Genomic DNA, 27,986 nt, shown 5'->3' with positions numbered 1-27,986 from the left:
TCATGTTTTTATACCACCTGTTCCATTTCCCGCCCCAACCTTTATTAAAACCAGGCACATCTTTTATATTGGAAAAGAATTCATAAGCGATTCAATAACACACCTTGTGTTATTGTAAGCCACTGTAACATTGTGCAGTTTAAACAATACCACTGCACCAAATATAGGGAAAAACGTGAACTTATAAAAATATTGTATTACACATAAGGTAAACGACTTGTACTTAAATTGTTTTTAAAAAGTGTCTAAATGATCAAATGCAAATGGTTTGTACTGTACTTAAAAGTTAAATACAACTGATCTGTGCTTAAAAACAAAACACCACTCTATTATTATTATAATAGATATATTAAAGAAACAGGCTGTATGCATGGCTGCAAGTTTCATTTTGTTTGACTGCATTGTACGTTTCAAATGTTTTATTTATTCCACATTAATATGAATCAATTCATGACCAAGTATATTTTGTAAGAAGATAGCCACGGCAGTTTGCAGCACAGTTTATTACACAGACAGCATAGCAGATAAATAATAAGCGCCGAAATGCCTGACAAACAGAATCGTCTTGAAACGTCAACGTCGCATATTTGGAAAACAACAAGGAGAACACCGGCCAAACATCAGAAACAGTGAGATGCTCTTGTGCTGCTGACCATTTTTAAATCAGCACTAAGGGACAAACACATAACGGATAACGTTAAGTGTAACTTTATTTGTTAGTTTTTAATCAGGTGAATTATTGTACTGCCTGTCCTGATGTCATCCCTGAGAAAGTAAATAGTTTGTTGCATTACTCACAAAAAAAAAAGAAAAGCATATTTGGCTTTTTGGGGTGAAGTTTCAAGAAGTACCTAAAATGACAGTAACTTCTATGCCTTTCTGTCACTCTTCCACTCTCTCTGTATCTTTGTAACCTGCTGTAGAGACTCAGGTCAGGTTTGACTTGCAAAGGTTAAAGTGCATTTTAGTTTCCTCCTGAAATGTGACCCCAAAGCTTCATATTACAAACTTTATGTGAATGGTTTCCAAACATATCAACTAATACTACTAACCCTGATTTGGCTCAAACGAGCATCCCAAATCCCAAAAGTGCTACAACAGACGTACTCTTGACTTCTACACATGTAAGCTTTTGCATGCACGATCACAACACATCACTTGCTTCATAAAACAGTGTGAAAAAAATGGTTAGTTTTTAAAGAACTACTCAGGTCAGCCTTGCTGGTTAACAAAGTTTCGCAATGTTTGATGCTCAGGGGGATCCAGCCAAGCCAGGCAGGTCCCAGGTTTTTTTTTTTCTTTCACGGCATGTTGGGATTGAGCACCGGAGTTTTTCTGAAGCCCTTGGTGGTTCACGTGGCGTGTAAGTGTATGTGTGTGTCTGAGAGAGACACAGTTTGGTGGTGCGTTTCAACCCGTGTGTCCATGCTGGTGAGTTTGAAGCGCTCAGTGAACTCTCAGGGAGCGGCCATCTTGCTGGCCTCTCGGACCCCGCTCAGGTAGGCGCCAGTCACCGTTTGAGGGAAGTGCCGGTTGGTGGCCTGGAAACAAAGCAAGGGAAAAAAAATTCCATCTTCAGAATTTTTTTCAGAGGTTGATAATGGGTCACATTTAATACACAGCGGGGATTCACTTCGCTTTGTATTATATTCAAGAAAACTAAAATGAAGTCTCGTCAAAATAATTAAAAAGGAACAGACTTGCATGCATCTGCTAACCACCGCCTAAAAATTTGATTTGGGCAGCTTCTGGTACCTCGCCTGCAAAGAACAATTTCCCCTGAACGTCCTCGGCGATAATGTCGTACGCCTCGCCACTGCCGCCCATCTTCACGAAGCTGTAGGACATCTGCGACCATGCGTCTTTGCTCCAGTGTGTGACCAAGAAATGCAAGGGCTCTGGGACTTCCTGTCAAAGATGGTGAACAATTATTTGCTCATGTTTTTGCGTCACAGGCTGGCTTTCCCCTGCAGTGGCTAATTCCGGAGTGCATAATGATTAGATTTCTGGTAAGAAACGTCCCATAGGTTTACAGGACCACATCATTACCTGCTCCTTGAACAGTTCACGCAGCACCTTCATGCATTCACCCGTTATGTCCGCATCCTGCATGTCCCGCACGGCGGCGACGGCATCCCCGGCGATGACGGACATAAGAACGGCCTGCTTCCCCTGCACAAAATGCAGATACGGATGCATTTGTAACCGGTAAAGGGTGAGCTTTAATGAGGGAAGGACAAAAAAATAAATAAATACAAAACCTGCGGGTCCATGTCGTAGAAGACAGTGAACATGCCTCGCTTGTCGAGAGTCGGCGGGATGTGACCGAAGTAGTCGGCCCCTTGGATCTTGTTGTCCCAGAATCTGTACGGGAACTTCAGCGCGATCTGTTGTCCAGTTTGACAGGTTAAATTCATCATATTAATTCAAAAAGTAGTCAACAAAAAGGATAAAACTGTGTACCTTCTCTATTATGCCTGCTCCCAAACTGTGGATGGCTTTCACTTTCCTCTCAGGAAGCAGCGGGACGAACTGGATAAAATTCTTTTGCAGCAACGTCAGCGGCACTGTGACCAGAACCTAAAGGAAGGGAAAGCATTTAAAAGCCCCGACTCAAAATATATATATATATTTTTTTCTAATTTGGGTTTACCTTCTTTGCTGTCCACTGGGAGCCATTTGAGCAAGTAACTCTGACAACATCACCTGAGTAATCAATGGTCTTCACCTGAAATAGATTGGGGGCGGGGGGGTTAAATCACTTTTTCCAACATGGTTGTGATTGTCCTATGTGGAATAGAGGACAAAAATATGGATTAACATTTTCCCACCGGGCACTTTTTGCGGATGTCCAGGCCCTCGGCTAGTTTGTGGAGCAGAGTGCCGTAGCCTTGGGTGAGCAACGTGTGGTCTCCTGAGAACTGTGCAAAGAATTCGTTGTGGTCCCAGGATCTTGCAGAAACCTACACGCACAAATAAGACTCAACGCAATCTTATAGAGTAATTTAAAAAAATAAAAACATCCGTTGCACAGGACAGTGGAAACCAGGGAAGCAAAGACAAGGAAAACAGCAGTGGCCTTAAAATTGAACCCTGTGCGACACCATGCGGCAGTGAACAGAGCTGGACTTGGAGCAACTAAAGCGAACACAAAAAGCTCTGTCTCCTGAATAGTTTCTGAACCAGTCCAGACACTAAAAACTATTCATTCATCAACCATTGATCTTGTTTACCGCAAAGCGGGTGCCTGGATAAGAATCTGATACGTGTCTGTAAATTCGGAGGAGTCTGACCTGGTTTAAAGAGCTGCCACAGGCGTACTCCAGGTTGCTGAGATGAAACTGAAGCACTTTTTCCTCCAACTCACTGAACTGGATGCCGGACTCCTGAAGAAAGTTCTTTTTAAGCTCCTGCACCTTTTCTGTCCAACAAAACCAAGAATTTCAGTTTCTCTCCATACGTTTTCTGGTATCTTGTAAGAGATAAAGAACCTCCAAGCGGCGTGTCCTGGCTCTGCGACTTGTCCTTCCTCCACTCCGACACCACGTCCAGAATGGCGTTAAAGTGGAATTCCATGCGCTTGTCGATGGCGGGGTCAGTGGCCTGCCCGCCCTCCTGAAATAGGTCACAGCGCTCCCCCAGTTTGTGCATGCGAATGCCCATCTGTGAACGTACAGCGTGAGGTCAGCTTCGATCAGGGATGGGCAAACGTTAGTGCTCAAGTGCCACATTTAATTTTTTAAATGGACATTTTTTATGACACAATAAAATGAGAACAAATGAAATCATTTCAAAACTTTTTCCAACATTAATATCAGCCCTAAAACACAATTCAACTTTTCTTTTTACCTTTTGGAGAGGGAAATGAAAAGAAATAACTGCAATAATGTGGTGATACAAGTGTGCACATGTGGACATAACAAATTTCCCCACGTGTTTGGGAAATTTCACCTGCTCACACATCAGGGCGACCGGGTTGTTCACGCAGCCGTTGACAATCTGAGCGCCCCGACCCATGATGACGCCCAACGCCGTGTCGTCCCACACGCGACCGCCGATTCTCTCACGGGCCTCCAACACCAGCACCTGGAGCAAGTTCAGTGGAACATTTAAGGTGCGACATCATCCGTCTAAAATCTCATGACTTTTCCTCCATAAGAAATAATAATCTTTCGCTTCAACCAGACATACGAAGTCACCATAAGTACATATTACAGCTCAATCCTGACGTTGCAAACCTGAGTGCCAAAGTTCTGCAGCTGGCGTGCAGCGGCGAGCCCCGAGGCCCCCGCGCCGATCACGATGACGTTCTTCTGCAAGAATCACATCACTAAAATAATACAGTCACGTCTTATTGTTGCGGTAATTTTCTTTGGGCCGACACTCACCGCGCGATGCTTTTCAGGCAGCAGGGGCCGCTGGACCACCAGCACCCCCGTGTTGATGAGGCCCTTCCTGGTCATGAAATGGAGCACGCGCTCCATTTCCTGCACGCATCGCACACGCACCAGCCCGCGCACCACCACGTGCATGATGCACTTCTGGACAGTCAGAACCTCCTTGGGTAAGGGAGAACAAACAATAGAGTTGTTGTTTTGCTCATTATTGGTTTTGTCCTTACAATTCATTGCGACATGACAGACACACAAACATATTTAAGGTAAAGGTTCGAAAGTGTTCAAAACAAACACGGTGAAGCGGCATTTAGCGGTTATGCTGGAAACAAATGGAATAAGCTGCCAAGAGAAAAGAAGTCAGCTCCCAAGTTGAATTGGTTTTCAATCTACGAAAAAAAAAATCCCATACCTATGATTAACGTCTTTTAAAGTAATTTTTAAAAAACAATTCTTCCCAAAATCTTGTTCGTGCACTGCACATTACCGTATTGGCCCGAATATAAGACGGTGTTTTTTGCATTGAACTAAGACTGAAAACGTGGGGGTCGTCTTTCTTCGGGGTCTAGACATTATACCCATTCACGACGCTAGATAGCGCCAGATATCATTGAAGCGAATGCTGCACTTGACTCCCCAGGCCAAAGTGAACCCCTGCCACGAAGAATAAAATTAAAAATAGCGGTAGCACGAAGAAGAAAAATAAAAAATAGCGGTAAGAAGGAAAAAAGAAGAAAATAATAGAAGAGATAACAGAAAATGCTGAAAGAGTAGTGACAATCTGGAGAAAAGTAGGTCGAAGATCGGCCGGGTTAACCGGCAGCTGAGGAGAAGTTATGATGTAATTCACATTCCAAAAACTGAAGCCATTCATTTACGAATGTGATTGTACTTTAGATTTAAATGAGGCAAAATAACATGCTTTTTCTCCCAAATATATTGTTATAATCATTTGCTTCAGATGTACTGTCATTATTTTCTGTATAAAAAGTTCAAAAAGTCTTTTTTCAAACTTGAGTCTTGAAAAAGAGGGGGTCGTCTTATAATCAGGGCGGTCTTATATTCGGGCCAATACGGTATTTTGTGCCAGCAAACGTGTTGATACCTTGCAGTTTTTGTGCCAGGAGGCTAGAATGAGATTGCGCAGAGCCAAATACATGGTGGGGTCGCGGGAGAATTCCGGGAATTCATAAAGTTCGTCCAGTTCCATCATGTCGGGCCTGACGCAGAGAGCCTTGCCGCATTCGTTGGGCTGGTAGAAGGGCTGGAAGTACGGACACAAGCCTGCGACTGAGCAGAGTCGCAATGTCAACGATGAGGACTTCCAGGAAGCTGATGATGATGACGACGAAGAAGTTCACACGCCCGTACTTTGGGGCTGGACGGCTCTGCAGTGATCGGCCCTCAGCTCGCTCAGCGACGCCCCGCCGGGAGAGGAGGACGGACTCATGCCCACGCAGTCGGGATAGTAAGCGGCCAGGAAAGGCGTGGCCGGGCTGTCTTTGAATAACGGCGGCAAAATGAGCATCGAGTGCCACCAGCTGTCCGTCACCTCCGCCACTCTCTGGCACAAATGGAATCCAACACTGGTGTTATTTGTTGAAATGTGAACCGCGGGGATGGACCCTTGTCATCATGGGTGTCGTGATGCGATGCTAACCGCATGACTCGAAAAGGCAACATGGCTAAAAATGAAGGATGACAGCCGTGTATTGTTAATTTACCAGGTCTTCTGGCAGGGAGCACTGGTCCGGCCCTTCATTCTGTTCACAAACAAGACGCATGTCACAACACATTTATGATTGGTTCTCCATTCCATATGACTTCTAGCTTCCGGTTTTACCTTGACATTGTTGAACTTCATCCCACAACGATATGTGGCTGCCAACGAGGGGGTCAGCTGGATCTCCTTGGTCAGCTGACGCCATTTCCGACAGTCGGGTTTGGTGCACTGCACCTAAACGACACACATGAAAGAACATTCCGGCGTCGGTGGCAAGAGCGGCGATGACGTAGTTGTTCGCGACAAGTTGTTACCCAGTAGGGAAGCTGCTGATCTGCCATGAAGGCTTTGAGACTGGGCTCGCTTTTGCCGTTACTTGTCCATGCTTTTTTCCATGCGGAAAATATCTCATAGCCGTCTTTATGACTGGAAAAAAAAAAGACACAATTATCAACGATGACAGGCACAAATTTATTAATGTAGAATGCAGTTTTACCTTCTGTAATAGTGATCGAAGCACTCATTGCAAAAGTGCTCGCCGCACGACAGATGGTACCAGCGGGACGTGTATCCATTTTTAGCACATCTGAGTAAAGAGAAAAAAAAAACTGTAATTGAAAATTGACTGGGCGGGAGTGGGGAAACAAATACAGTTGCAGCTTGAGATAAGAGTATAATTCATATTGCATAAAACTACTCTGAACTGTACAGTATTTTTTTTATTTTTGAATGTTAAGGGTACTCTAATTATTTTTGGTGTGTTTTGATGAAACAATGCTTAAATTGTGGGGAATAAAATGCACCATATTGGTCCCCACCTTTCAGAAGCGCTTGCAAAACACACGGGATACGTGGCCGAACAACCCGCCTTCTCACACTTCCTGTATTTCTTCTCTGACTGGTCATCTTCCTCTTCCGTGTCCGTAGCTTTCCTTTTGCTCTGAAAAGACACAAAGCCATCTTTTTTTGTTAGTTCAAGGAAACACACGTCCGCACAATCCAATGATGGAGATGCATCAAAGATGTATAACTTAAGTGAGGCGGTGATGATCGAAGTGATGCCGTTGCTGTAACGCTTCTTCGCCAGCTGACCACTTCACCACCGTGCTGCCTGTAACTAATCTCTTGCTCTCCCTCACACCCATGACATCTGGACTGTTTTACTGCCACTTTTCACCTCCAATCAACTCTCCTCTCCTCTCGCTGGCAATGATTTGATGTCAGGCTGTTGCTGTAAGGATTTTGAATCGACGCACTGGGACAAGATCTGAGTAGAACCACTTCTCCTGAAGCGCCTCCCTGTGCCGCCTCATTTGATCAAATGGAATGACATGATCTTTTACAAGACAATACCTTTCAATAGAACTTGACCTAGAGCAATCAGAGGTCTGGGCTTATGAAGGGGGTGGGGTGGGGTTTAAAAATGACAGTACCTGTCCAGGTGGGGGGTTGTTGGCCCGCTTTACCCGGACGTTGGACTGCCTCCCAGAGGATCGTAGGGCCTGACCGTCGCCCGGAGATTCCCCGGAGCTCCTCCTCTTGGCACGCCGGGCGCCGGAGCCGTTCCCGGGGTAGTCTGATGAACAACAAGCCCCACCACCGGTGATGTGTGACATGACATATTGGGACAAAGCGGTGGTCCACCCCGGCTTTTTGTCGGGGTGCTAACAGACAACGCAGCGTTGAACACAAATGCTGGCGAGTGAACAACACAAAGGTGAATTTGAAGTCTTAAACGTGACAAAAACACACAACAAGAGCTCTTTAAATCGGCCATGTTGTGTTAGCGTGCCACGTTTAGCACGTGGCTAACAGCACTGGCTATTGGCATGCTTCACTGACCTGCGTCCGACAGCATGTTCTTGGATTCGTAGTCCAGATTTGGATTTAGTTTATTTGAATTATTTTGCAATCATTCGAAAATCTCCACTCGTCGCCGTTTATTGTTGTGGTGGGAAATAAACAGGTCGTTGGTTGTTGCGGCATTACCACTACCGGTTTAGGGAGGAAATGGGCGTTTTCCTTCCACGACACTTTTAGTTCCACTCTCTCGCCGTAGCGGCTGACTGTCACTATGGCAACTGCAAATCAAACTTCTTACAGCGTGCTCTTTAATGTCCTTGGAAATTTGAAAACTTTGGCGGCTAAGACGTCAGTTTCACGTCCGTCGAAAGAACAAAACGCGTTTTGCGTCACAAAAATATTAGAGTGCCTTAGCCTGGAGTTTTTTTTCCCACACAAAATAACGGTAGTATCATGTTAATTCGCTTGAAACACCATACACATACTAAAATAAATCTTGTGCTATGAATAAAGCCAATACATAACACAGTTGACGTACTATAAACAGGCTGTAATTAGTTAGAGATAAACTTTAAAATAAAAGATTTTCCGTGTTGATTTCAATGTCCAGTTGCATTTTTTTCGATCATGTATGCAGAATTTCCGATTTCCTCGGGAACCAGAACACACCATTATCATCTGGCAGCGTTGTGACAGCGACGTGATGTTTACGTGATCATAGGTGATATTAGAATTCGTCATCGCGGTTGTTGTTGTTTTTTTTATATATGTAAAATTTTCCATTAGATGAATAATTACATCGATTTGTGGCCACCTGCCCCATTTTCGCTGTGTTTTGACACATTTCTGGCGTCGTTTTGAGTGAATCGTTGACTCGTGTAAACAAGTCAGTCTGTTTACACGAGTCCAAATCTGCTAATGCTTCAAGTTTTGTTTTGTTATGAATCAAAAATGGATTCATGTAAAGTTGTGCACAGAAGGAAAGCCGATCTAGCTGTTGTCCGGCCGAGAACACCCGACCATGTCGAGCAGGTGACTCAGGTTTTGTGTTTGTAGTCTGCAGTAGTACAACTGCACTACATATGACCTCTGTCATAACAGTGTGATGTCATATATTTCTATACCAATGCAAGTAATGGTAACATTTTCTCGAATATCCTGTTCTTATGTTTTTGTCAGGTCTGTCCGAGAAGTCTCAACCTTGCCAAAGTGATTAGTCTGCTTGAAGACCCCCTGACGGTAAGTCATCCGCGCATTCATTTGTAGTGGCGTGCAAAGGGGTGGGAGGTGGGGGGCCCCATCCCGCCGATGACAGAATTACATCAATAGACAGGTCTTTTGATGGACAGTACACCAGACTCAGGTCAAACTGAAAAATATTCAGTTCAAGCATTTGCCAACTGTTTTTTTTCACATCATTACACTCTTTTTTTTCTTTTTTTTTTTAGACTCACATGCAGGAGAGGCACATTTTTGTGCTGAAGAAGCTGCTCAAGAGGAAACAACAGGGCTTTGTATCCTTTCTCATGTCAACCTTTCCTCCTGACTGCTCCCCAGGTGTATGCAGAGATGGAAATAGATTCACAGAGAGTCCCCAGGTGCTCACTTATCGCCACTCGACCACTGTCAGCATTTATTTTGCCCCGCCACAGAAACGTCTTTTCCTTGACATTATCAAGCTGCTGAGAGAGGTGGCGAGCATCTCGAGGATCCTCAAAGTCTGCGGCGAAAAGGCTGACAAGCAACCGGAATATTGCAGCATTTTGTGTGAGGCTCTGAACATTTGCAGGTAGCTCGCATTCCTGCTGTTTTGAGATGAAATGTTCTTTCTTGAATATGACAAAATGTTCGTCCTTGTAAGGCTTCCCTTCCTGAAGGAAAAAGTTTCGGATGAGCTCAACTACGCTGAAGATGTCAAGCAGTTTCTCTCTCGCATAGGTATAGAGTACAAACATCATCATGTACTCACATGGCACTTTGTTCGGTAAACCGTGAAAAAATATCAAATGAAAGAGCACATTATTCAGATGATATAATAATACAACAATTTTATATATTTATCATGCAGTAATAATTGCAAGTTTCTGCAGAGTGGGATAATTTTAGGACAACTGTTGACCTTTTTTCCTAAAAAATTAAATAATTCATATCGTATTTTCTTTTGGATTTATCATTGCCACAAAATATAACTTGATAACGTGAAACCTCACATGGGGCCCCTTGGCCATACTTTGACCACACTTGCATTCAATTCTATGGTGTGCCAAATGAATTTAACTGTAGTGTGTGTGCGTGAGTGTAGGTTACCTGATGAGGGTGTCAGACGGCGAGGTGAGACGTCAGGTAGTGGAGTCGGTCAAGTCTTACTACAGCTGTTCGGCTCCCAGCAAACCACGGCTCGACGGTACGATCCGGCTCGCTAAGCCATCGTGTCAAAGTCTCCGCTACCGACACCAGCTTCTGCTAAGTCAGCTTCTCTTCTTCCCTTTTTCTTCCGCTTGTCATCTTGCCCCTCATCTTCATTTTTTTTTCATTTCCATCTACATACAATATCAAGTATTTGCAATTTGGAAGTTAAGTATTGTTTTGTTAATATGTAAAGTGGGACGGACACACCATTAGAAACACTTAAACTATCTAGTACAGTATACTAATTGGTATCTTTTATTAAAACACTGAATTTGTGTACCGGTTAGTATTGGATGCTGTACCTAATTTTGTGTCCTAGTTATTTCACGGTGTGTTTTGGCCTCATTCGGAGCGTTGTTGGGATCTGCATTCACGAGTGTTGATGCTCACAGAGCCTCAACCGACGTCCCCCGGCTACAGACTTCAGCTTCTGGAGCGCAGCGATCTGGCCAAGACGCTGTTCCTGTCCATAGCGGCGCTGGAGAAGCAGCCCGCCGTCAAGCTGTTGCTCCTGCAAACACTTCAGATGCTCTCCAGCACATCTGGTCAGTTCCTGGGGATGGGGGTGGGGGGGATTACTGAAGATCCTTTGTTATTACTCGAGCGCCTTCATTATCAACACAAGAGTCCTTGTGGCAAAGTCAGCGGGTCGATATGCTGATTAGCATAAAGTGGATATAAAAAGTCAACACACCCCTATTCAAATGCCAGGTGTTGTGATATGCAGTGAAACTCCTCTACAATGAAATCATCATTGCAGGAAGAAATTTTTCACAACAGAGGACTTATCACTGTAGCAAATTTGATCTCAAGCGTAAACACGAACACGCACAAGAAACGTATTTTTGTACTTTTTATTTATTCCAGTAGTACATAAGTATGAGCATACACTTTGACACTTTATATAGCCAGCGTAGAAAGAAAGAAAGGGAAAGAAATTGCGAAATTTACGATCAGCATTTACTTTCACTTACATCAATTTCTTGCATAATGTCTTTTATTTTGCTTCCTCCAGCTTTTATTTTTCTTACCTTTATCCTGTCTACAAGCATTAAAGCTTTTCTTTTCTTAACTCCTTGGTATGCAAAGGTCCGTTTTGTTGCCATTTTAGCAATGCAATGTTCGTGCTGCATCTGAAACAAATACTTCCTGTTCCACTGCGCATGTGTAAACCAGCGTGGCGGTTGTTGTTGCTGTTTCCGAACAAAGCAATAGAGGTCGCTGTGGCATGCTGAGGTTGGATGAGACCTTTGAGGAAGGCTCGTTTTCGTTGTAGTGAATCTCGTTGCGAGACAAGAGCAGAAAAAAGGTTTCGCATAACGGAACAGGGGGACTTTTCGCTGTAGGGGGAACAGAAAAGTGGGAATGGCTTTCATGCATTAATTTTTTTTCACACTAGGGGGCATTTTTGACCATGTAGGTTTCGTTGTAGAGGAGTTTCTCTGTATATATATTTTTTCTACCTACTGTAGGTTACAAATATTATCCTTCGTCCATCCCTAGATATGAACTGCACTTTAATGCTCAGTGTGCGAGGGGCCGAGAGCATCTGTCTGCGCATGAATGAGCCAGACCCATCCGGACTGATCCTGTTTCACTCTTCGGAAATTCTCTGGAACCTTCTGGAGAGTGGCAACAAGGCTACAGTGGCCGCCCAGCTCAGCAGCGTGGAATGTGCCATGTATGTCAGATCCACAAGTCCCAACTCCAAGAAGCCCACTAAAGCACTGAAACGGCTTACCTGACTCTCTAACCCAAACCCGAACCCCCCAAACACTACCAACCTTGTTCATGAGACTGCTGTTGTTGTGCCTATTGTTCTCTCCTCCTTCCCTCAATCGCTTAACCCCACTATCCTCTTTTCTCTACTCTAGTTTTTTTGGACACTCTCCATCCAAACCCAGCTAGCAGAGGCACAAAATTGACCAAAAGAGCCTGGGTTCTATTCAATGTTTCTTCCTTAGAGGGTTTTTTCCTTCGCCAAATGTGTCTCAATCCTTGATTTTCTTATTGTTTGGCGCCAAGCCCTTCTCAATGTGAATCGGCGCTCCAAAATCTAATTGACTTGACTTAACTTGAATGAAGAAAAGCTGTTTTTGAAAAACTCTGACTGTATCGCTTTCTGTCCTGTAGATCTTTAAAAGAAGCCTTTACTCAGGCCCTGCTGAACACTTCCCGACACGTTGACCTCCAAGTCCGCAACGATCTGCTGGTTCTCACCACCCTCTTTGCTGAGAACTCCTGCGCTCTGCTCATTGTGAGTGATGTCTTCTAGGCCAGTCGTTCTCTGAGTTAGGATAAGGGTTAGGCTTAGTGGAGTTAGGTTTGCTGAGGAAAAAGTTCAGTGTTTAGATGAGTTGAATTCGGGGTTTGGGAATGATGGCTAGGGTACGATTCATCAGACATCACCCAGAGGCATCTATGGGAAGTACACTTAGCTGTTCAAGCAATGGCATTATTGCTTTGGTTGAGACAAATAATTCTCTCTTTTTTTAGGAGAGCTTATTCGCCAACCAGCTTGTTGCCCTCAGCACGTTTCCCGAGCGTAAGGCAAAATTCCTCTCCGTCTCTGGTGTTTTGGTTTGGATTTGACGGCCACGTTTTCTCCCGGGCTTCCGTTTCAGTGAAGAGTCACCATAATTTGGTGGGCAAGCTGAAGCTGACGTACAACATGGAAGACCTGCAAATGAAGAAGCTGCTGTTAAATCTGCTGGTTGTGATGTCCAGAGATCCTGCAACCATCCCGGTGGATGCTCCTGGTTCTGCACATCGAGGTAGATATTGACGTGACATTGATCTTGTCCTTTTTGTGGTGCAGATCTTCAAAGAGGAACAGGTGATACTGGCTCTGCTGACCCTGGCCAAGCCGCCCGCCATCCCCACCGAGGTGAAGCCGGGGTTTCGTGACTGGTCGTCCATCCAGCTGGAAGAGCTCCAGCTGCAGGCACTGGCAGTCCTCGCTACCGTGGCCCCGCTGATACTGGACCACTACATGTCCTGCTATGGCAATGTGGCCCTGCTGCACCTGCTGGACTGGTGCGTCAGGCAAGGTGAGACACCATGGTCATGGTCAGAGTGAGTGAAGCAATGATGGGGCATTCGACTCACGGCGCTTGACTGATTCCAGACGGCTACTGTGGACAAGGTCACAGCTTCCACGCCACCGGCGGCCGAGGGAGCAAAAAGGCTCACATGCGGTACTGCATCAGACTGATGAGATCAGTCACCTCCCTGGATGACAAGACCCTCAACCAGGACCTGTGCGACCAGGGGACCATACACATGCTTCTAGGTCAGTTTAATAAAGTTGAGATAAGGGTTTGGAATTTGGGTTAGCAGGTGTTCGCGTCATTGGTTATGACCAGTGCAGTTCAGTTCCATATAACCCCTCACCTCACAATGTTCTCCATCGCACGCATCAACTTCTCAGGGCTTCTAATGCAGATGGAGTCGACTACCAGCGATGAGGATGCGGTTACCGTGGAGATGAAGTCAGACATGCAAATCATCCTCTCAGCTCTGTGTGAGAGTGATATGCACAGAAAGGTAATTGGGACAAGTTGATTGATCATCCAGAAAAGATATTTCTGACATGCCTGCGGTCGCACGGCAGGAGCTGTTTGGGACCGAGGGCGTGGAGATGACGGTCCACTACCTGAGGAGAGGGACCAGCATGTTCTACAGTGGCCTAGGACACAACAAGCTTCTCCTGTCAACCTTGGCGTGCGTGCGGTCAGTGCAGCTTAAGCTAACGGTTCTCACTCTGCTGCTGACTGTGACTAGCGCTCACTCTTGAGGAAATGTTTGTATCATTGGAATTAGGGTTCCTATGTCTTGAGTTGGGGTTTGGGAGATAGGGTCTCGGGTTAGGTTTGGGTGACGGAGTTAAGGGTGAAGATTGACTGAAAGTGACTTAAATGGAAATGGTTCATTTGTGGTTCCATTGTTAGCACCTGCATTGTGGGCTGCTACACGACAGAGGATTGCTTCCTAACCCGAGATGGCGTGCTGGTCTTACTGGACCTACTCAGTGTAAGTAACTCAAACCCTTCCTGGGAGAGTCTTGGTGGGGGTCTTGACTGCAGGGATTCTTAAAACTTTTGGAGTCCAGAAATCCCTTCGTATGGGTACATTTTTAACTTCTGCTTTCATTTTTCCTTCAGTCGAGTCCCAAGTGCGTTCACGGCGTGATCTTGGCCACTCTTTTGGAGCTGTGTGACAACCTGAGCACAATTCCTCACATCCTGAGCTGGAGCGACAGCGATGGCTGGACGGCTCCGAGTCTCCTGCTGCAAGTGTGGCGGCGGGAGGAAGAGGAGCTGGGAGTCAGCCGGAATCAACACGGCGGGATCGCAGGTTTGGTTGAGTCGGCGGCTCCAAATGGACAACCAAACGTGTGACAAATTTTCTCTTACCTACACACAGATCCAAAGGAGCCTGTCCTGGCACATCGTAAGGTGGATGACGCAGCGCTGATGTCGACTCTGGACACGGCGAGCGCCGCCGTATTAGAGATGCAAGAGAACCTGATAGCCAAGATTTATTTGATCTTCTGCAGAATTGGTAAGCAGAATGCAAATGCACTTAGAGTTGTTTATTGATCGGGACAGAGAATCAAACACTCAAATACAAAATGAGGCTGGCGACCAGTCAGATGTGATAGGCTCGAGCGTATCCGCAACCCTCATTGTCCACATAACTGATCCTTTATCTTGTGCAGGTTTCGAGGATCTTCCAGGATTGTCCGTTAAAGACAGAGTGACCTTGAGTATCGTCAAAAGGTACCTTGATTTCAAGGTAAGAACAAAATAGCAGGTGTTTTATCATCAATGTTACTTTGTATTTGTCACGTTTGCGTGGTGGTGGACCCCAAAAAGCAGGCAGGAGGGAGGAGTAGGGTGTACTTGAAAGATTGTATTAAAACTCAGAAAACTAAATCCAAAACAAACAAAGTCCAAAGTATCAAACAAAAACCATGACTGAAGCTCAAAACTATCAATAACAAAAACATGACCAAAAACATGACCTAAACATGACAGACAAACAAACATGACAGCAGCAAAGAGCAACAATGACCCGACCATGAGTGCTCGGGCTGGGAGTCCTTTTAGAGCACTAATTTCCTAACGACCAACAGGTTTGCAGCTGCAGGGAGAGCGATACAGTGCCACCTGTTGGGCCCAAACCGAATCATGACAGTAATAATTGCCTAACGACCAACAGGTGTGCAGCTCCAGGGAAAAGCCCCACAGTGCCACCTGTTGGTCACAAACCAAAACATGACAGTATTATTCCCTTTTGAAATCATTGAGTTATTCTTCTGACAAACGATTCTGCTTTTTGTGGGCCTCAACAAGCTCAAAAATGCGTGATTTTTGGCAAAACCGTGACATTTTTTGAATTGTGGTGGTTACAAACAGGACACCCTAAAACTCACTTATAGGGCTTCCTGAAATAATCTGTACCAGTTTTTCTGATTCACAAAAAATGGGTGGGCTGTTGGAACAGGATACACAAAAAAAATGATCCATGGTTGAAGATGAACAGGAATTGGCCATCTTAGTTTTGTGTGAATTGCAGAGCTACTCCTTCGAACTGAAAATTTGCCATACTGAGACACAATTGGAATCAGATATCTTAGACCAGGGGTGTCCAAAGTCGGTCCTGGAGGGCCGCTGTCTTGCCTGTTTTCCAGCTCTCCCAGCTGTGACACATCTGATTCAAATGAGCTCATCAGCTCATCAACCAGCTCTGGAGCAGCATTAGAACAATCCTGATGATGCGAATCAGGTGTGTTGCTCCTGGGAGAGCTGGAAAACAGGCAGGACAGCGGCCCTCCAGGACCGACTTTGGACACCCCTGTCTTAGACAGACGACTCTTTTGCCTGCACTATTTAATGTGGCTAAAGCATGACGACAAAGTGTGATGTCACGCAGGTGAGCGAGGTGTGGGACGAGATCAGCCGTGAGCTGATCCGGGAGGGCATCCGCCCCGTCACGCCGGACCAAGAGACCCTGCGTTCTGCCCAGCAGATGTCACAGCGCATAGCCGAGGCGGTGGTGGCCGAGCAGGAGGAAGTCTTGCGGCAACATGTCGAGGAGGCCAACAGGGAAGAACAACTTATGTATGAAGAGGTGAGAACATTCAGCATCAAAGGCAATGAATGACAAAGATTACTCCAGTTAACTGAGTTGTGACCACCGTTTCCCGTACATTGTCGTAATTACTATACTGCTCCCAGATGGCCAAGGCATGCAGGACAGAAGGAGCAACACACGGTCCATTGAATTGAAAATAGAATTTTTAAAAAATCATTTACATTCAATTTATTTTTATTTATCTTATGTGTTATGTGTTGTGTTGTATTATTTTGTTATGATGTTATTATGGCTTCAAGATAGCGCAGCGAGAGTGGCTGCCTGTACAGCAGCTCCTATACTTTTTGTTCTTTCAGTGAAATTCCTCTACAACGAAATCATGTTTGCAGCAAGAAATTTTTCACAACAGGGGTTTTTCACTGTAGCAAATTTGATCTCAGATATAAAGACACACACACACACACGAATGTGTACACGCACACTCAAACGTATGTGTACTCTTTATTTTTTTTCCAATAGTGCATAAGTATGAGCATCCACTTATTTGACACTTCGTATAGTCAGTGTAGAAAGAAAAATAGGGAAAGGAATTGCGAAATTTACAATCAGCATTCACTTTCACTTCCATCAATTTCTTGGATAATGTCTTTTATTTTGTTTCCTCCGTCTTTCATTTTGATCACTTTTATCCTCTCTTCCAGCGTCAGAGCTCTTCTCGTCTTAGCTGCTTGACGTCCAAAGGTCCGTTTTGGAGCAATTTTAGCAACGCAACGTTCTTGCTGCGTCTGAAACTAACAATAACAAATACTTCCTGGACTACTGCGCATGTGTAAACCAGTGTGGTGGTTGCTGTTGCTGTTTCCGAACAAAGAGGTAGAGGTCGCTGTTGGATTAGACTTCGTTGTCGTGAATCTCGTCGCGAGGCAAAAGCAGAGAAAATGATTCCGTATAATGCAACAGGGTTTTCTTTTCGTTGTATGGGGGGCAGGAAAGTGGGAATGGTGTTAATGCATGAAGATTTTTTCACACTAGGGGGTATTTTCGCTCATGTAGGTTTCGTTGTAGAGGAGTTTCACTGTACTTTCTTCCTTTCATTTTTGCTGCTGTAAATTGGGAATTTCCCGATTGTGAGACGAATAAAGGTTTTCTTATTCTTATTTTGGCTGTTAGAGAACAAGCATATTTTGCCTGATTTGGTTGACTTTGGTGACGTTTTACCTTTGATACATTTTATTGCAGATGAAGTCTCACTGGAGGCAACGTCAGCTCACAGCCAAGTCATGGAGCAATTTTGTCTCTAAGACGTCCAACTATGACATCCTCAAGGTTTCTTTTTGTCCTTCACCATTTCTTTGTCCCACGAAGAAAGGCTTTTCCTCGACAAAGTTTTGTTTTTCTCTCTTGCAGGGAATCAAAGAAAAGAGGGAGAAGCACATTGAGTCCATAAGGACAGAAACAGCGCAAGAGGACGTGGGACAGCACCACGAAGAGGTCTAGCAGCATGCAAACAATGCTAAACGACGGTATTCCTCAGGACATTTTTTCTCATGCTCGTTGTCGTTGTTTGTTGCAGGTTTTTATCGGGAAGCTGATGGTGGACCCGGATAGCGACGCCCGTGGCGGCGTGAACCTCAAGGTGGTCCAAACTCCCGTGATGGCGGCAGCACACGAGGAAGCCTTGCTCGCCTCACGGGAACAGCACTACTTCAAGACGGTCCATGGCAAAAATTGATCACGACCATGTTATTCACATGCAGTAGAGACTGAGCTGTTTTTATCAATGTGTTTGCTGTCCATTCATTTTCAAATGAATGGATGCAATTTAAAATTTACCTCCTAATCAGCATTTATCTACCTATTTATAACAATCTCACTGTTCAGCATTGCAAAAATTCCTACTTTTTGAAGAATTACAAAAGAGTTCCCATGACAAAATTGCTAAATGAGTAAAGAAATGCTGCAAAGTCACCTGAAATTCAGCATCAGGATTCAAATGAAGGAAGTAGCTCCTGTTGGGGGGGAGAGTCGGCCTTTCTCTTCCTCCGCGTATTCGTTAGTTTCGGATGATGAAGATGTTGGTTATCCAAATACAGGCTGGAGATGATGAACAGTACCTTCGAAGGTTTTATTTTTCTTTTCTGCAGTTTATCACAATACGAATCGATTCGGGTTCTGGGAGTTTCAGATTTCATCAGGGAGCCCAGGAAAAATACAGTCTCATGTTTATATGGGTATAATATGTTAATGAGAGGCGGGCAGTTCTGCCCCTTATGTAAAAATCTGAAACAAAGAAAGGTTGATGCAATTCGATTTTGACGTGATAAGAAAACCCAAAGCTCTCCTGCTGTGCATAAATCTCGAGATAAGAGTTCCTCTTCAGGGGAACTTGACAGCCCTCAGGGACTCTCCCGAGGTGACGGACGCAAAAGAAGACACTTGGGGGCTGTTAATCACTCAAGGGGGAAGAAGATATAAACTTAACCCTACGTCCTTTGTTTTAAGAGTTTAAACAGATGTTCAGGTGAGAGACTGGTACCAATAGTACTCATAGTAAGACTAAATTCCTTAATACACCCTACCTTGGCCCTATCTATCGCATTAAAGAGAAGCAACTGTGCATATTTTTCATCTCTTGAGTGGCTGTAGGTCGCAAAGTGTCATGATTCTGCTTGTGACCAACAGGTGGCACTGTAGGGTTCTCGCTGCAGCTGCACACCTGTTGGTCATTATGTAATTAGTGCTTTAGAGGGACTCCCCGCCTGACCACTCATTGTCGGGTCATTGTTGCTGTTGGCTCCTGTCATGTTTGTTTGTTGCTGCCATGCTGTCCACGTTTGTCATGTTTTTGGTCAGGTTTTCTGTTATTGATAGTGTTTTGCTTAAGTCATGGGTTTTGTTTGCTACTTTGGATTTGTTTCATTATTAGGACTATGTTTTGGATTTAGTTTTCTGTGTTTTATCAATACACTTCTTCAAATACACCCTGCTCCTCCCTCTTGCCTGCTTTTTGGGGTCCACCACCACCTTGCAACGTGACACAAAGTCAGACTAAAAAGATGAACAAACCAACTTTAGTTCTCCAATTGAGATAGGAGTACAACTAATGGTATAGAAGCTCCCTCTCGTGGTACACAAAAAAATCCAGACATTGAATGAAAAATAATACAACCAAAACAATGAAGAAGGAACCTTGTAGCATTGTGATTATTAAACCCACAAGTCATATCCCAAAAGTCAGGCTCAATTTATTTGTTCCATCACACTCCAAGCTGCCCTCATTCTCAATAAAAATGTCCAAAAGCCTCCATAGTGCAGCATTGTCACCACTTTGATGCTCTCGGGGTGCCATTAGGACACTTGTTGTGGGGCTTTCAAGGGAAATGGGAATGGCGCCAGCTTACATAAGTCACCGCAGTGCATTAACACAAATGTTCCTTCAAGCGTGCATCCATGCAAGACAAGACGGGTCGCAGTATAAAAGCCTCCTTCAGGCTGCAGCCACTTTTTGATGGTCCGGGGGCGAGCTCGCAGACTGTTTGGATCTACCGTGGAGGTTCTACAACTGACTAGAAGGTATCATTTTGACTCTTTTGAAGTGGCCTAAACTTTGTATCAAGTAAAAAAATTAAAGTGGCTTTTGTCAAAATGGAAGGAGTGCATGAATTTGTATGGATGTTGAAAAGTTGCCATGTATATTGTCATCCCTCTTGGCGGTTTCTGTTCATTTTAAATGGTTCATCGTCTTCTCCCGCAGGAAGGTGTGCAGCAGCGGGAATGATCATCAGACTGGGAAGACTGACTCCAGGTTACTTCCGCCTCCTCCAGGTTGGTACATCCCTTCCTTTATTGCCTCTTTGCAACCATTAAACGTTCTTTTGAAATGTTCTTTCGGCTCCTGTGAGGACGAGATTTACGTCCCGACTAAATATGTGCTCATCTGGGGCAGTTTAGTTATGTAAGCCCCTCAAGGCAGCAGGAAGTTAAGAATAGCTCTCAAAACAAATAAATAATTCAGAGAATGTTCAGCTTTTAAATATTTTTTAAGGCCAAGGTATGAGGGCTCCCTCTTTAGTTGATCTTCATAGAGGATAAATAATGTATGCCTGTGAGTACTGTTATATCATTTGTGTGACGTCATGTGTTGCTGTTGTTCTATCCTGTCTTGTCTGCAGCGGCAGGTGTCTGGCGAGGCTCGCATGCAGCCTCAAAGAAACCTGGTCAACCCCTTGGCTGCAACCATGGCGGCGACCGGCTCCTGTGTGAGTCTCTACAGCACCGTACAGATGGTGGCCAGGATGCAGGTGGACCGGCACGGCGTCATCTGAAGACCAGATTGGAAACATGGATGAGTGTGAGAGAAAGTCAAAAGTGTTTGCGAAGATGAAGGGTGTCGGAGGATCAGGGCAATGGCTCGTTGGGGAGGTTTTTTTTGTCTGAAGGATTGTTAGTGGGAAGGAGTGTATATATATATATATATATATATATATACAGTATATATATACTATATATATATTTCTTTTTTAATTAACAAGCACACATACGGTGAACCGGTTTATTGCAGGGATACGTTCCAGGACCATTCGGTGAAAATCTCTGATCTAGAGATCGTATGAAAAATCTCCACATGGTTCAAACATTATAAAAGTGATTTTAACATGTTTTAAAGTATTCCTTAGCGCTTGTTGCCACTGTGTTTTGTTCCACTGCAACTGACAAGCTTTTTTATTTATCATCCACAATTGACGTTTACACTTTAAAATTCACCCATAAAACAAAAGACAATTAAACATCACAAATTTAAACACCAAAATCATCCAACAAAAGTTTATCTTAATGCTAAAATAAAATGCTAAACAGCTAGGCTAGCGGCAGTTAGCACAGACTCAAACAGAATTTTAAATCTTCAAACAACCCAAGATACTGTTCCAATGCTTCAAACGTTGAACCCGCTCAATTTTCACCATTTACTCACTTTCAGACTTTTCTTATGAGACTTGATGTTTGCGCAAAATTTTCACTGCCATTTAGAAACCGTTTGTAAATGACTACTTTTGATAAATGTCTTGATTCGGAAATAAAGACAATTCTGTTGTGTGTGCATATGCTTCTTGATGAGAACATTCGTATGCGGTCGACCACACAAACTGTATGGAATCATTCATGTGAAGGACAGTCAGACCGCAGAGGAATTTTTTTACTGACTCGCTTGGACACCAACCAGAAAGGCACTGTCGCAATACGGGGGCTGCTGGGTTCATGTCTCAAGGGTTATTGTTCAGTACCATGTTTTCAAAAAGAATTGGGGTTACAAATTCAAAAGTTTACAAAAAGTTACAAAAGTTTGGGGTTTCAAAAAAGGGTTTAGCTTTCAGTTTAGGGTTTCAAGGAACGTTTTTCAAGTAAGAAGGCTATTTTTTTCAAGGGGTTTCAAATTAGCCTGGGTTAGGGTTTCAACCCTCATTCTTGAAACAAGGGTTGCGATTTTAAAAATACACTGGGGATTTTTGAATATAGTACAGCACGGATGTCAAACTCAAGGCCCGGGGGCTAGATCTGGACCGCCACGTCATTTTATGCGGCCTGCGAAAGCAAATCAAACATGTCAACTTCTATGATGCTTGCTAATATTTGCACCAAAATTTCAATTTCTCTTATGTATTACAGAAAAGAGCTATTGTAAGTTTTCCTGTTACCAAAACCCTCATTACAGTGACTTATACTATCGTTGAATAAACCAGTCTTCTGGTTTATTCAACGATAGTATAAGTCACTGTAATGAGGGTTTTGGTTTTGCAGTCATAACGGCCCTCCAAGGGAAACAGTAACTAAAATGTAGCCTGCGACGAAAATGGTTTCGACACCTTTTTAGTACAGTGTAAGGACTCTTCAATGTGTTATTCCAGCAGTTGCCAGCAGAGGGAGCGCTTCACTAGTGAAGGAGGGGGAAGAAGAGAGCTGATAGGATGATGGAGGAAGACTCTTTAACTTATAAATTCTTTTGATGATGACCCAGGCTAAACTTTGGGGTTGGGGTGGGGGGCATGACTTTTTCTATTAATTTCTGCACTAAACTCCAAAATAAATAAATAAATAAATAAATAAAGGGAGTTACCCCGTCCTAGTTCTGAATGGCTCACTTGTGATTGCATTTGTTCTTGATATGCATTTGTCCAAGGTCTGGGAAATGTCGCAATATGTGTGATAAATCTCTGTCATGATGATATTTAATCCTAGTGGCCTCGTTTATGTCTGTCTCTTTAATTTGTGCACGATTGCGCCCCTGAAACCTGAATTCCTTACAGACATCATTTTCACCAAGCAGCAGAATCCTCACAGTGAGGAGGAGGATGAGGAGGGAGAAAAGGCTGATAGTCATCTCCATGGAAACAGCCCAGCAACAGGCTGCATGCTGGCAGCCAATCAGAACCATCCAAGGCCCGCTCTCTCGTCCAATCGGTGGGAGCAGCAGTAGTGGGACTGGGGCCCGTTAAGGTGAATGTTGATTAAGGTGTGATCATTATATACATATTTTTATTTTTCGGCCACAGTTTTTTTTTCGTCCAAATGATTCAATTGGAAAAAAAAAAAAACGCTTTTTCACATTCTCTTGGACAGAATTGGACTCCAGAAAGGTGAACTCGGAAAGTATTGACCAAAAAGATTTATTCACAAAAATAGGTCACAAGAACGCTAGTATGGCACCAGGAAAATGAGACAACCAAAAACATTTGCAAAAAAATAAAATAAAATAAAATAAAAAACAAGGATTAAAAACCTAGTTGGAAATTACTTAATAAATAAACAAGAAGAAACCCATATAATACAAAAGCTGTGACTATACGAAAAACTACTTACAAAGCTAAGTGCAGAAAACCTGGAGGGAACAAAAACGAAGGGCAAGAACATTGAATTTTTGGACGAATTCAACAGTTGGTGACAATCATGAGCAAGGCGAATGATCTGGCAGACATGACAACATAGGAGTCCTTACATAGTCGCCTGATTACATAGGCAGCAGGTGTGTAAACTGGAGGGACGGCCCTCCTCTGCCACCTGCAGGAGAAACACATGACACATTCCCCCAATTTCCACATTTTACATGACAATACCTGTATTCTCAAATGTAGACACTGTCCACTACAATTGCATATCGTCCTTCCACATTTCGTGACCGAGTCAAACGATTTCAACTTCAAATTTGGCATCTCAGGACAACCTGTCAACTATTTTACACATTCCAATCTGAAATTAAGATTTATTTTACACATTGACATCCTCCTTATTCCCATTGCTATCTTGCTGTACGTTAGCATAGCATAGCATGCAAATGATTTGCATTTGAATACAACTGAGAGAAACATATACAGACAGACTAAATATTAATACACAGCCATATATTCTTTATCCTCTGAGAAAAAAACAAACTATGAATACTGCCGCTTAATTGCTTAATTGTGATGGTCTTCTTCAACGTTTCATCACCAAATCTCTGTGCAATATGTATTATGCTCTCCCTTGGTGGCCAAAGCACACACACCCATTGAATGCCCGTTGAATTAATGCCTGAAATCATGCTGCTCATATCTATTTCTTTGCATTCTATTGAATTGTGTTTTTTTAGACAGTCCTGAAGCGTGCTATTTTTTTCCAAAACAAAATGACAAAATTACAAAATCCACTCTGTCTGGTACTAATGAGGCGCACTGCAATGCATGATGGGATAGGTGCTGGCCCCTGCACCTCAGGTCGTCTCCTGCAGAATCCCCACTCATCAATCAATGCTATTTTTAGCTCATCCCAGTCAACAAAGGAACATCAAAAGCCCCCGTCTTATTTTTACGTAAGACTGCAGGGCACCCCGGCCCTTCATCACAATGCATTGTGGCAACATACAACAACAGTCGATATTTCTTTGGCATCTCCTGTGTCTGTGTGTGTATGTGTGTCACATATTCTGCAAATGCCGGATACGGTTGCCAGGCAACAGCAGCTTCTTGCCCCCCTCCCCCTCCACTCACTCTTTCTATTAGAACATCAAACAGTAATTGCGTTTGTGTGTGTGTGTGTGTGTGTGTGTGTGTGAGTGTGTGTGTGTGTGTGTGTGTGAGAAATAAATGGAGTTTATTTATAGAAGCAGTCTAAAATTAAACTCATCTCCCCTTTTCACCCGCCGATAATCCCTCACATAGCTGTCTCCAACCTCCCTGCCACATTCATTTACAGAGACGGCAATGGGATCGAGGTTTGTGTGCATGTGTGAGACTCTCATCACGCATCAGACTTGAAGTTGTAGCTTGTCAGAAAAATAATTGCCTTTGCACAAATAAAGTGTACTTATGTGAATTATAAAGCTAGACATTGGTGCCTCAACAGAAAATATAACAATACTAACAGGCATATGTTCTTTATCCTCTGCGTACAACAGGTAATATTATTGCTGTACTGAGAAGCCGTGAGAGGAGCTGAGTCTTCATTACAGTATTTCTGTAAGTCTTGAATATGAATATTTTATCAGAATATTATTAATGGAATAACATAGTATGAGTTGCTCTGTCAATTTAATGCTGCAACCTTAAGTTAAAATGATTGAAATCGGATATGAATTCAGCCTTTGATTGTGTTGACATGTATCGTGAACTTCCATGCAAAGTGAGACTTAATCGTCTCCACGCAAAATTGATGTAATTGTAGTGTAACTGCTGTTTAAAATCCACAACGCGTCGCAAACATGAGTGAGAACATGCACTGGTTGAATCTCGGGGTCCTTCTTTTCTCCTTCTCCTCTTCCTCGCATCACTGGAGCTGACGAAGATGATGAATGGCCGATGATTTCCTCCACAAGGTCAACCTGACGCGCGCGTGCCTCTGTGTGTGTGTGTGTGTGTGTGTGTGCGTGCATGCGTGTGTCTGTGCGTGCGCGCGTGTGTGTGTGTGTGTGTGTGTATGTGTGTGTGTTCAGGTGAAAAGGAAGCTACATTACCACGGAAACAGAGATGAATGTCTGAGCTGACTTCATTACTCAGGTGCGATGAGCATTCGAAATAATGTTGTCATCCACCAAATGGAAAAAGGATGACTTGCTATGTGCACGAGTTTTATTAATGAAGTCAAAGAAAAACGAAAATGCTTTTGTGAAAAATGAAAATGAACTGGAACTACATCTTACGTTTATAAAATGAAATCATAATTATTGCAAAAATGTCCGAGATTCATTTTAGAGCATTTATTAATATTTATTCTGGTATTGATTTACATCTGTAGCTACAGAAGAAGGAATGTCAAACAGCTGCAGAAATGAAAAGGGAAAAGCACAACTTTCAGCCAGTGTGTGTCAATATAATATCAATTAACCTTGATAAAATATTGATGGATTTGATTGGTGTTTTGTCTTTGAAATATATATAAAGTCCTGATTTAATTGCAGCCATAAAAAAATAATAGTAATATAATAATAATAATAATAATAATAATAACCACTCCCCTACAAAATGACACCAATAGTTCTCAGTGGCTCGTGCAATGGAATTCAGTAGCCACTTCAAACTGGAGGGGTTGATAAGGGCTTCTTATTTTCGCATGGCAAGACGCTCAACCCATGCACATGAAGGCTTTATTTTTGCGTGCGTGTGTGTATGTGTGTGTGTCTATGACACCTGCCAAGCACCTGTCGTACTAGCAGGGTGCATGTCTGTGCCCCCCCCCCCAACCCCCTTAGTTCATAGTTGTCTAACTGCGGGACACGTCTGAGCTCTGTGATGGAAAATTAACATGCATCACAGTCAAATGGCAAACTTCTCTGCCCACACACACACACACACACACACACACACACACACACACACAGGCATTCGGGCTGCCTCACTGGCCTCCGGAAAGAAACTACTCAAGACTAATGCAGCTTTACAATTACCAAATATAAAAAGAAGCCAAAAGTAAAAAAATGCTGGTCAAATCATGTGCTCTTCTGTCACTAAAAAAAGCTAGCCCGACTCCAGTTGTTCATGTGGCCACGCTCCTGAAAGGCACACATCTAATAAAGCATCATTCATCTTATTTCGACATTCTCACACCAAGTATGCAATTGATCTCTTGGTCTGCCTCACTCCCTGATGTTTGGATTTTGGCCTGTTATACTGTTGCTTCTCCTCCCTCCTCCCAGTCTGGAGAGAAGACAGAGGCAATTCTAATGTAATTTTGCTCATTTTATGAGAAGCACCAAAGTGAATCTTTACTGTTAATGTAGCCAGTGTTTACTGCTCCGGGGAAAGGTTATTTTATGTTTCTTGATTTGTGTTTTATTATTAATTGTTAGTCCTGCCAGCTGGAAAACAAATTGGGGATCACAAAGTTCTTAATTTTCGTTGACAGAATATCTCTTGTATTTATGCTAAAAAAAAACAAAAACAAGAAACATTCCTCATAGTTAGAGTTCATTAGCATTTTCCATCAAAACATCACAAGCAAATGACACCATTAGCATTTTTTTGCTCTTTTATGGGATTAGTAAACCAAGGCAAGATGACACCTGTTGCTATGGTGATCAGACAGGCCCCGCCCCTCAAAAAAAGATCAAGTCTATCAAGTCCATTCCTTTTTGCAGATTCCTCAATCGTGAGGAGTACATGAGTGTTTTGCATGATTTTGTCATTAAAATGAAAATGTTTCTGCTGTGTGCTTAACCTGGCCTCTGCTCCGTTCACAAGTGATGGATGACGCAGCTGCAAGCGGCACCAGAAGAGAAATCAGGCCACGCTTCAATTATGATGGAGCTCGCGATTGATCCCATTTCACACTTATTCGCCCATCTGTTTTATAAGTCACGTTTGACTCTTCTTCATCTTTGTAGTTCATGTGTTGTAAAAGCATGCATATAATTGTCTAATCCTCCACACCGGGTGGAAAATAATGATGGCAAAATGAAAGCTTGGCATGCCCTTATTAGTTGACTGTTATGCATGGCATCTTCTGTCATTATGAGGGTGAATATCAACCTGCTTAAACCTGATTAACTGTCTTCATACCTGTCAACTTATACGTTTTCCCCGTATTTTATATGTTTTTTAATCATTTCAAATCATGTACGGCGTATTACAAATTTTATACAGAAAATAACAAAACAAAACAAAAAAAACTATTGTGAACCGATCTCACAAAGAGCATTTTGGCTCAAATCCAGATCGTCTCACCTGCTGGTAGCCAACGACAATGCCGTCGTCGATCGCTACTATTAGTAAGTAATTCGCAATCGTTTATTTTTTTTCATCGCTGCGTACGGTCGGATTGATAAAGCATGATGTGCGCATGCGCGGTAAACCGCTGTACGGGTTTTTGTTGCTTTGTAAGGGGAATCGTAATCATATTTAAGGGCAGCTATTAGCCGAGGTTGACAGGTATGTGTCCTACTAGTGCACTGAAATGTCCATGTAGTAGTACACTCTTTATCCTCAACAGTAAGATAATTCAGTGAAGTTGTAGAACAAATAGGGCGCACTAGTTGAGCATGTTACTCATGAGGGAAAACTGTGCTCTTCTTGACAACGGTGTGCTATTAGTTCTAA

General features: G+C 43.4%; 2 protein-coding genes and 2 long non-coding RNA genes across 8 annotated transcripts; 3 read left to right on the top strand and 1 right to left on the bottom strand.

The window, feature by feature from the left end:
- Positions 1 to 484: 484 nt before the first annotated feature.
- Positions 485 to 8,114, bottom strand: kdm1b (lysine demethylase 1B). Its single transcript, XM_086137425.1, has 21 exons — positions 7,960 to 8,114; positions 7,551 to 7,693; positions 6,936 to 7,057; positions 6,614 to 6,703; positions 6,432 to 6,543; positions 6,238 to 6,351; positions 6,119 to 6,157; positions 5,766 to 5,958; positions 5,500 to 5,684; positions 4,389 to 4,559; positions 4,239 to 4,313; positions 3,952 to 4,086; positions 3,492 to 3,663; positions 3,294 to 3,421; positions 2,832 to 2,963; positions 2,654 to 2,728; positions 2,464 to 2,580; positions 2,262 to 2,387; positions 2,050 to 2,172; positions 1,756 to 1,908; positions 485 to 1,541 (listed from the first exon to the last, which is right to left on the bottom strand). The coding sequence occupies exons 1-21, from the start codon at positions 7,973 to 7,975 to the stop codon at positions 1,458 to 1,460; spliced, it is 2,505 nt and encodes an 834-aa protein (XP_085993551.1). The 5' UTR covers positions 7,976 to 8,114; the 3' UTR covers positions 485 to 1,457.
- A 481-nt stretch (positions 8,115 to 8,595) lies between these two features.
- cfap69 (cilia and flagella associated protein 69) lies at positions 8,596 to 19,409 on the top strand. 5 transcript variants are annotated; one of them, XM_086137526.1, is made up of 24 exons: positions 8,596 to 8,641; positions 8,898 to 8,952; positions 9,100 to 9,159; positions 9,369 to 9,518; positions 9,600 to 9,709; positions 9,782 to 9,858; positions 10,223 to 10,387; positions 10,722 to 10,874; positions 11,833 to 12,010; positions 12,463 to 12,586; positions 12,826 to 12,874; positions 12,954 to 13,075; positions 13,148 to 13,379; positions 13,457 to 13,621; positions 13,760 to 13,875; positions 13,943 to 14,061; positions 14,280 to 14,361; positions 14,493 to 14,685; positions 14,755 to 14,892; positions 15,050 to 15,126; positions 16,267 to 16,464; positions 17,668 to 17,754; positions 17,836 to 17,919; positions 18,002 to 19,409. In XM_086137526.1, exons 4-24 carry the CDS (start codon positions 9,375 to 9,377, stop codon positions 18,158 to 18,160), a joined length of 2,772 nt encoding a protein of 923 aa, XP_085993652.1. In that variant the 5' UTR covers positions 8,596 to 8,641; positions 8,898 to 8,952; positions 9,100 to 9,159; positions 9,369 to 9,374; the 3' UTR covers positions 18,161 to 19,409. The 5 variants fall into 5 exon arrangements, with proteins under 5 accessions (XP_085993652.1, XP_085993651.1, XP_085993650.1 ...); XM_086137525.1 differs by having other exon boundaries at positions 8,605 to 8,952; positions 9,369 to 9,434; positions 10,223 to 10,324; XM_086137524.1 differs by having other exon boundaries at positions 8,605 to 8,952; positions 9,369 to 9,434.
- A 451-nt stretch (positions 19,410 to 19,860) lies between these two features.
- On the top strand, positions 19,861 to 20,747 carry LOC147190985 (uncharacterized). The gene is made up of 3 exons (XR_015103756.1): positions 19,861 to 20,001; positions 20,183 to 20,253; positions 20,601 to 20,747. It is a non-coding gene; the product is annotated as an uncharacterized LOC147190985 (long non-coding RNA).
- A 3,876-nt stretch (positions 20,748 to 24,623) lies between these two features.
- On the top strand, positions 24,624 to 25,707 carry LOC147190984 (uncharacterized). The gene is made up of 3 exons (XR_015103651.1): positions 24,624 to 24,670; positions 24,854 to 24,914; positions 25,231 to 25,707. It is a non-coding gene; the product is annotated as an uncharacterized LOC147190984 (long non-coding RNA).
- The last annotated feature ends 2,279 nt before the right edge of the window (positions 25,708 to 27,986 follow it).

This window comes from Hippocampus guttulatus, chromosome 18 (genome assembly GCF_054856545.1).
Source record: "Hippocampus guttulatus isolate MCC_2025c chromosome 18, RoL_Hgut_1.0, whole genome shotgun sequence".
NCBI lineage: Eukaryota > Metazoa > Chordata > Actinopteri > Syngnathiformes > Syngnathidae > Hippocampus > Hippocampus guttulatus.
The sequence above is the reverse complement of the archived record's forward strand: the minus strand, read 5'-3'. Positions and strand labels throughout refer to the sequence as shown.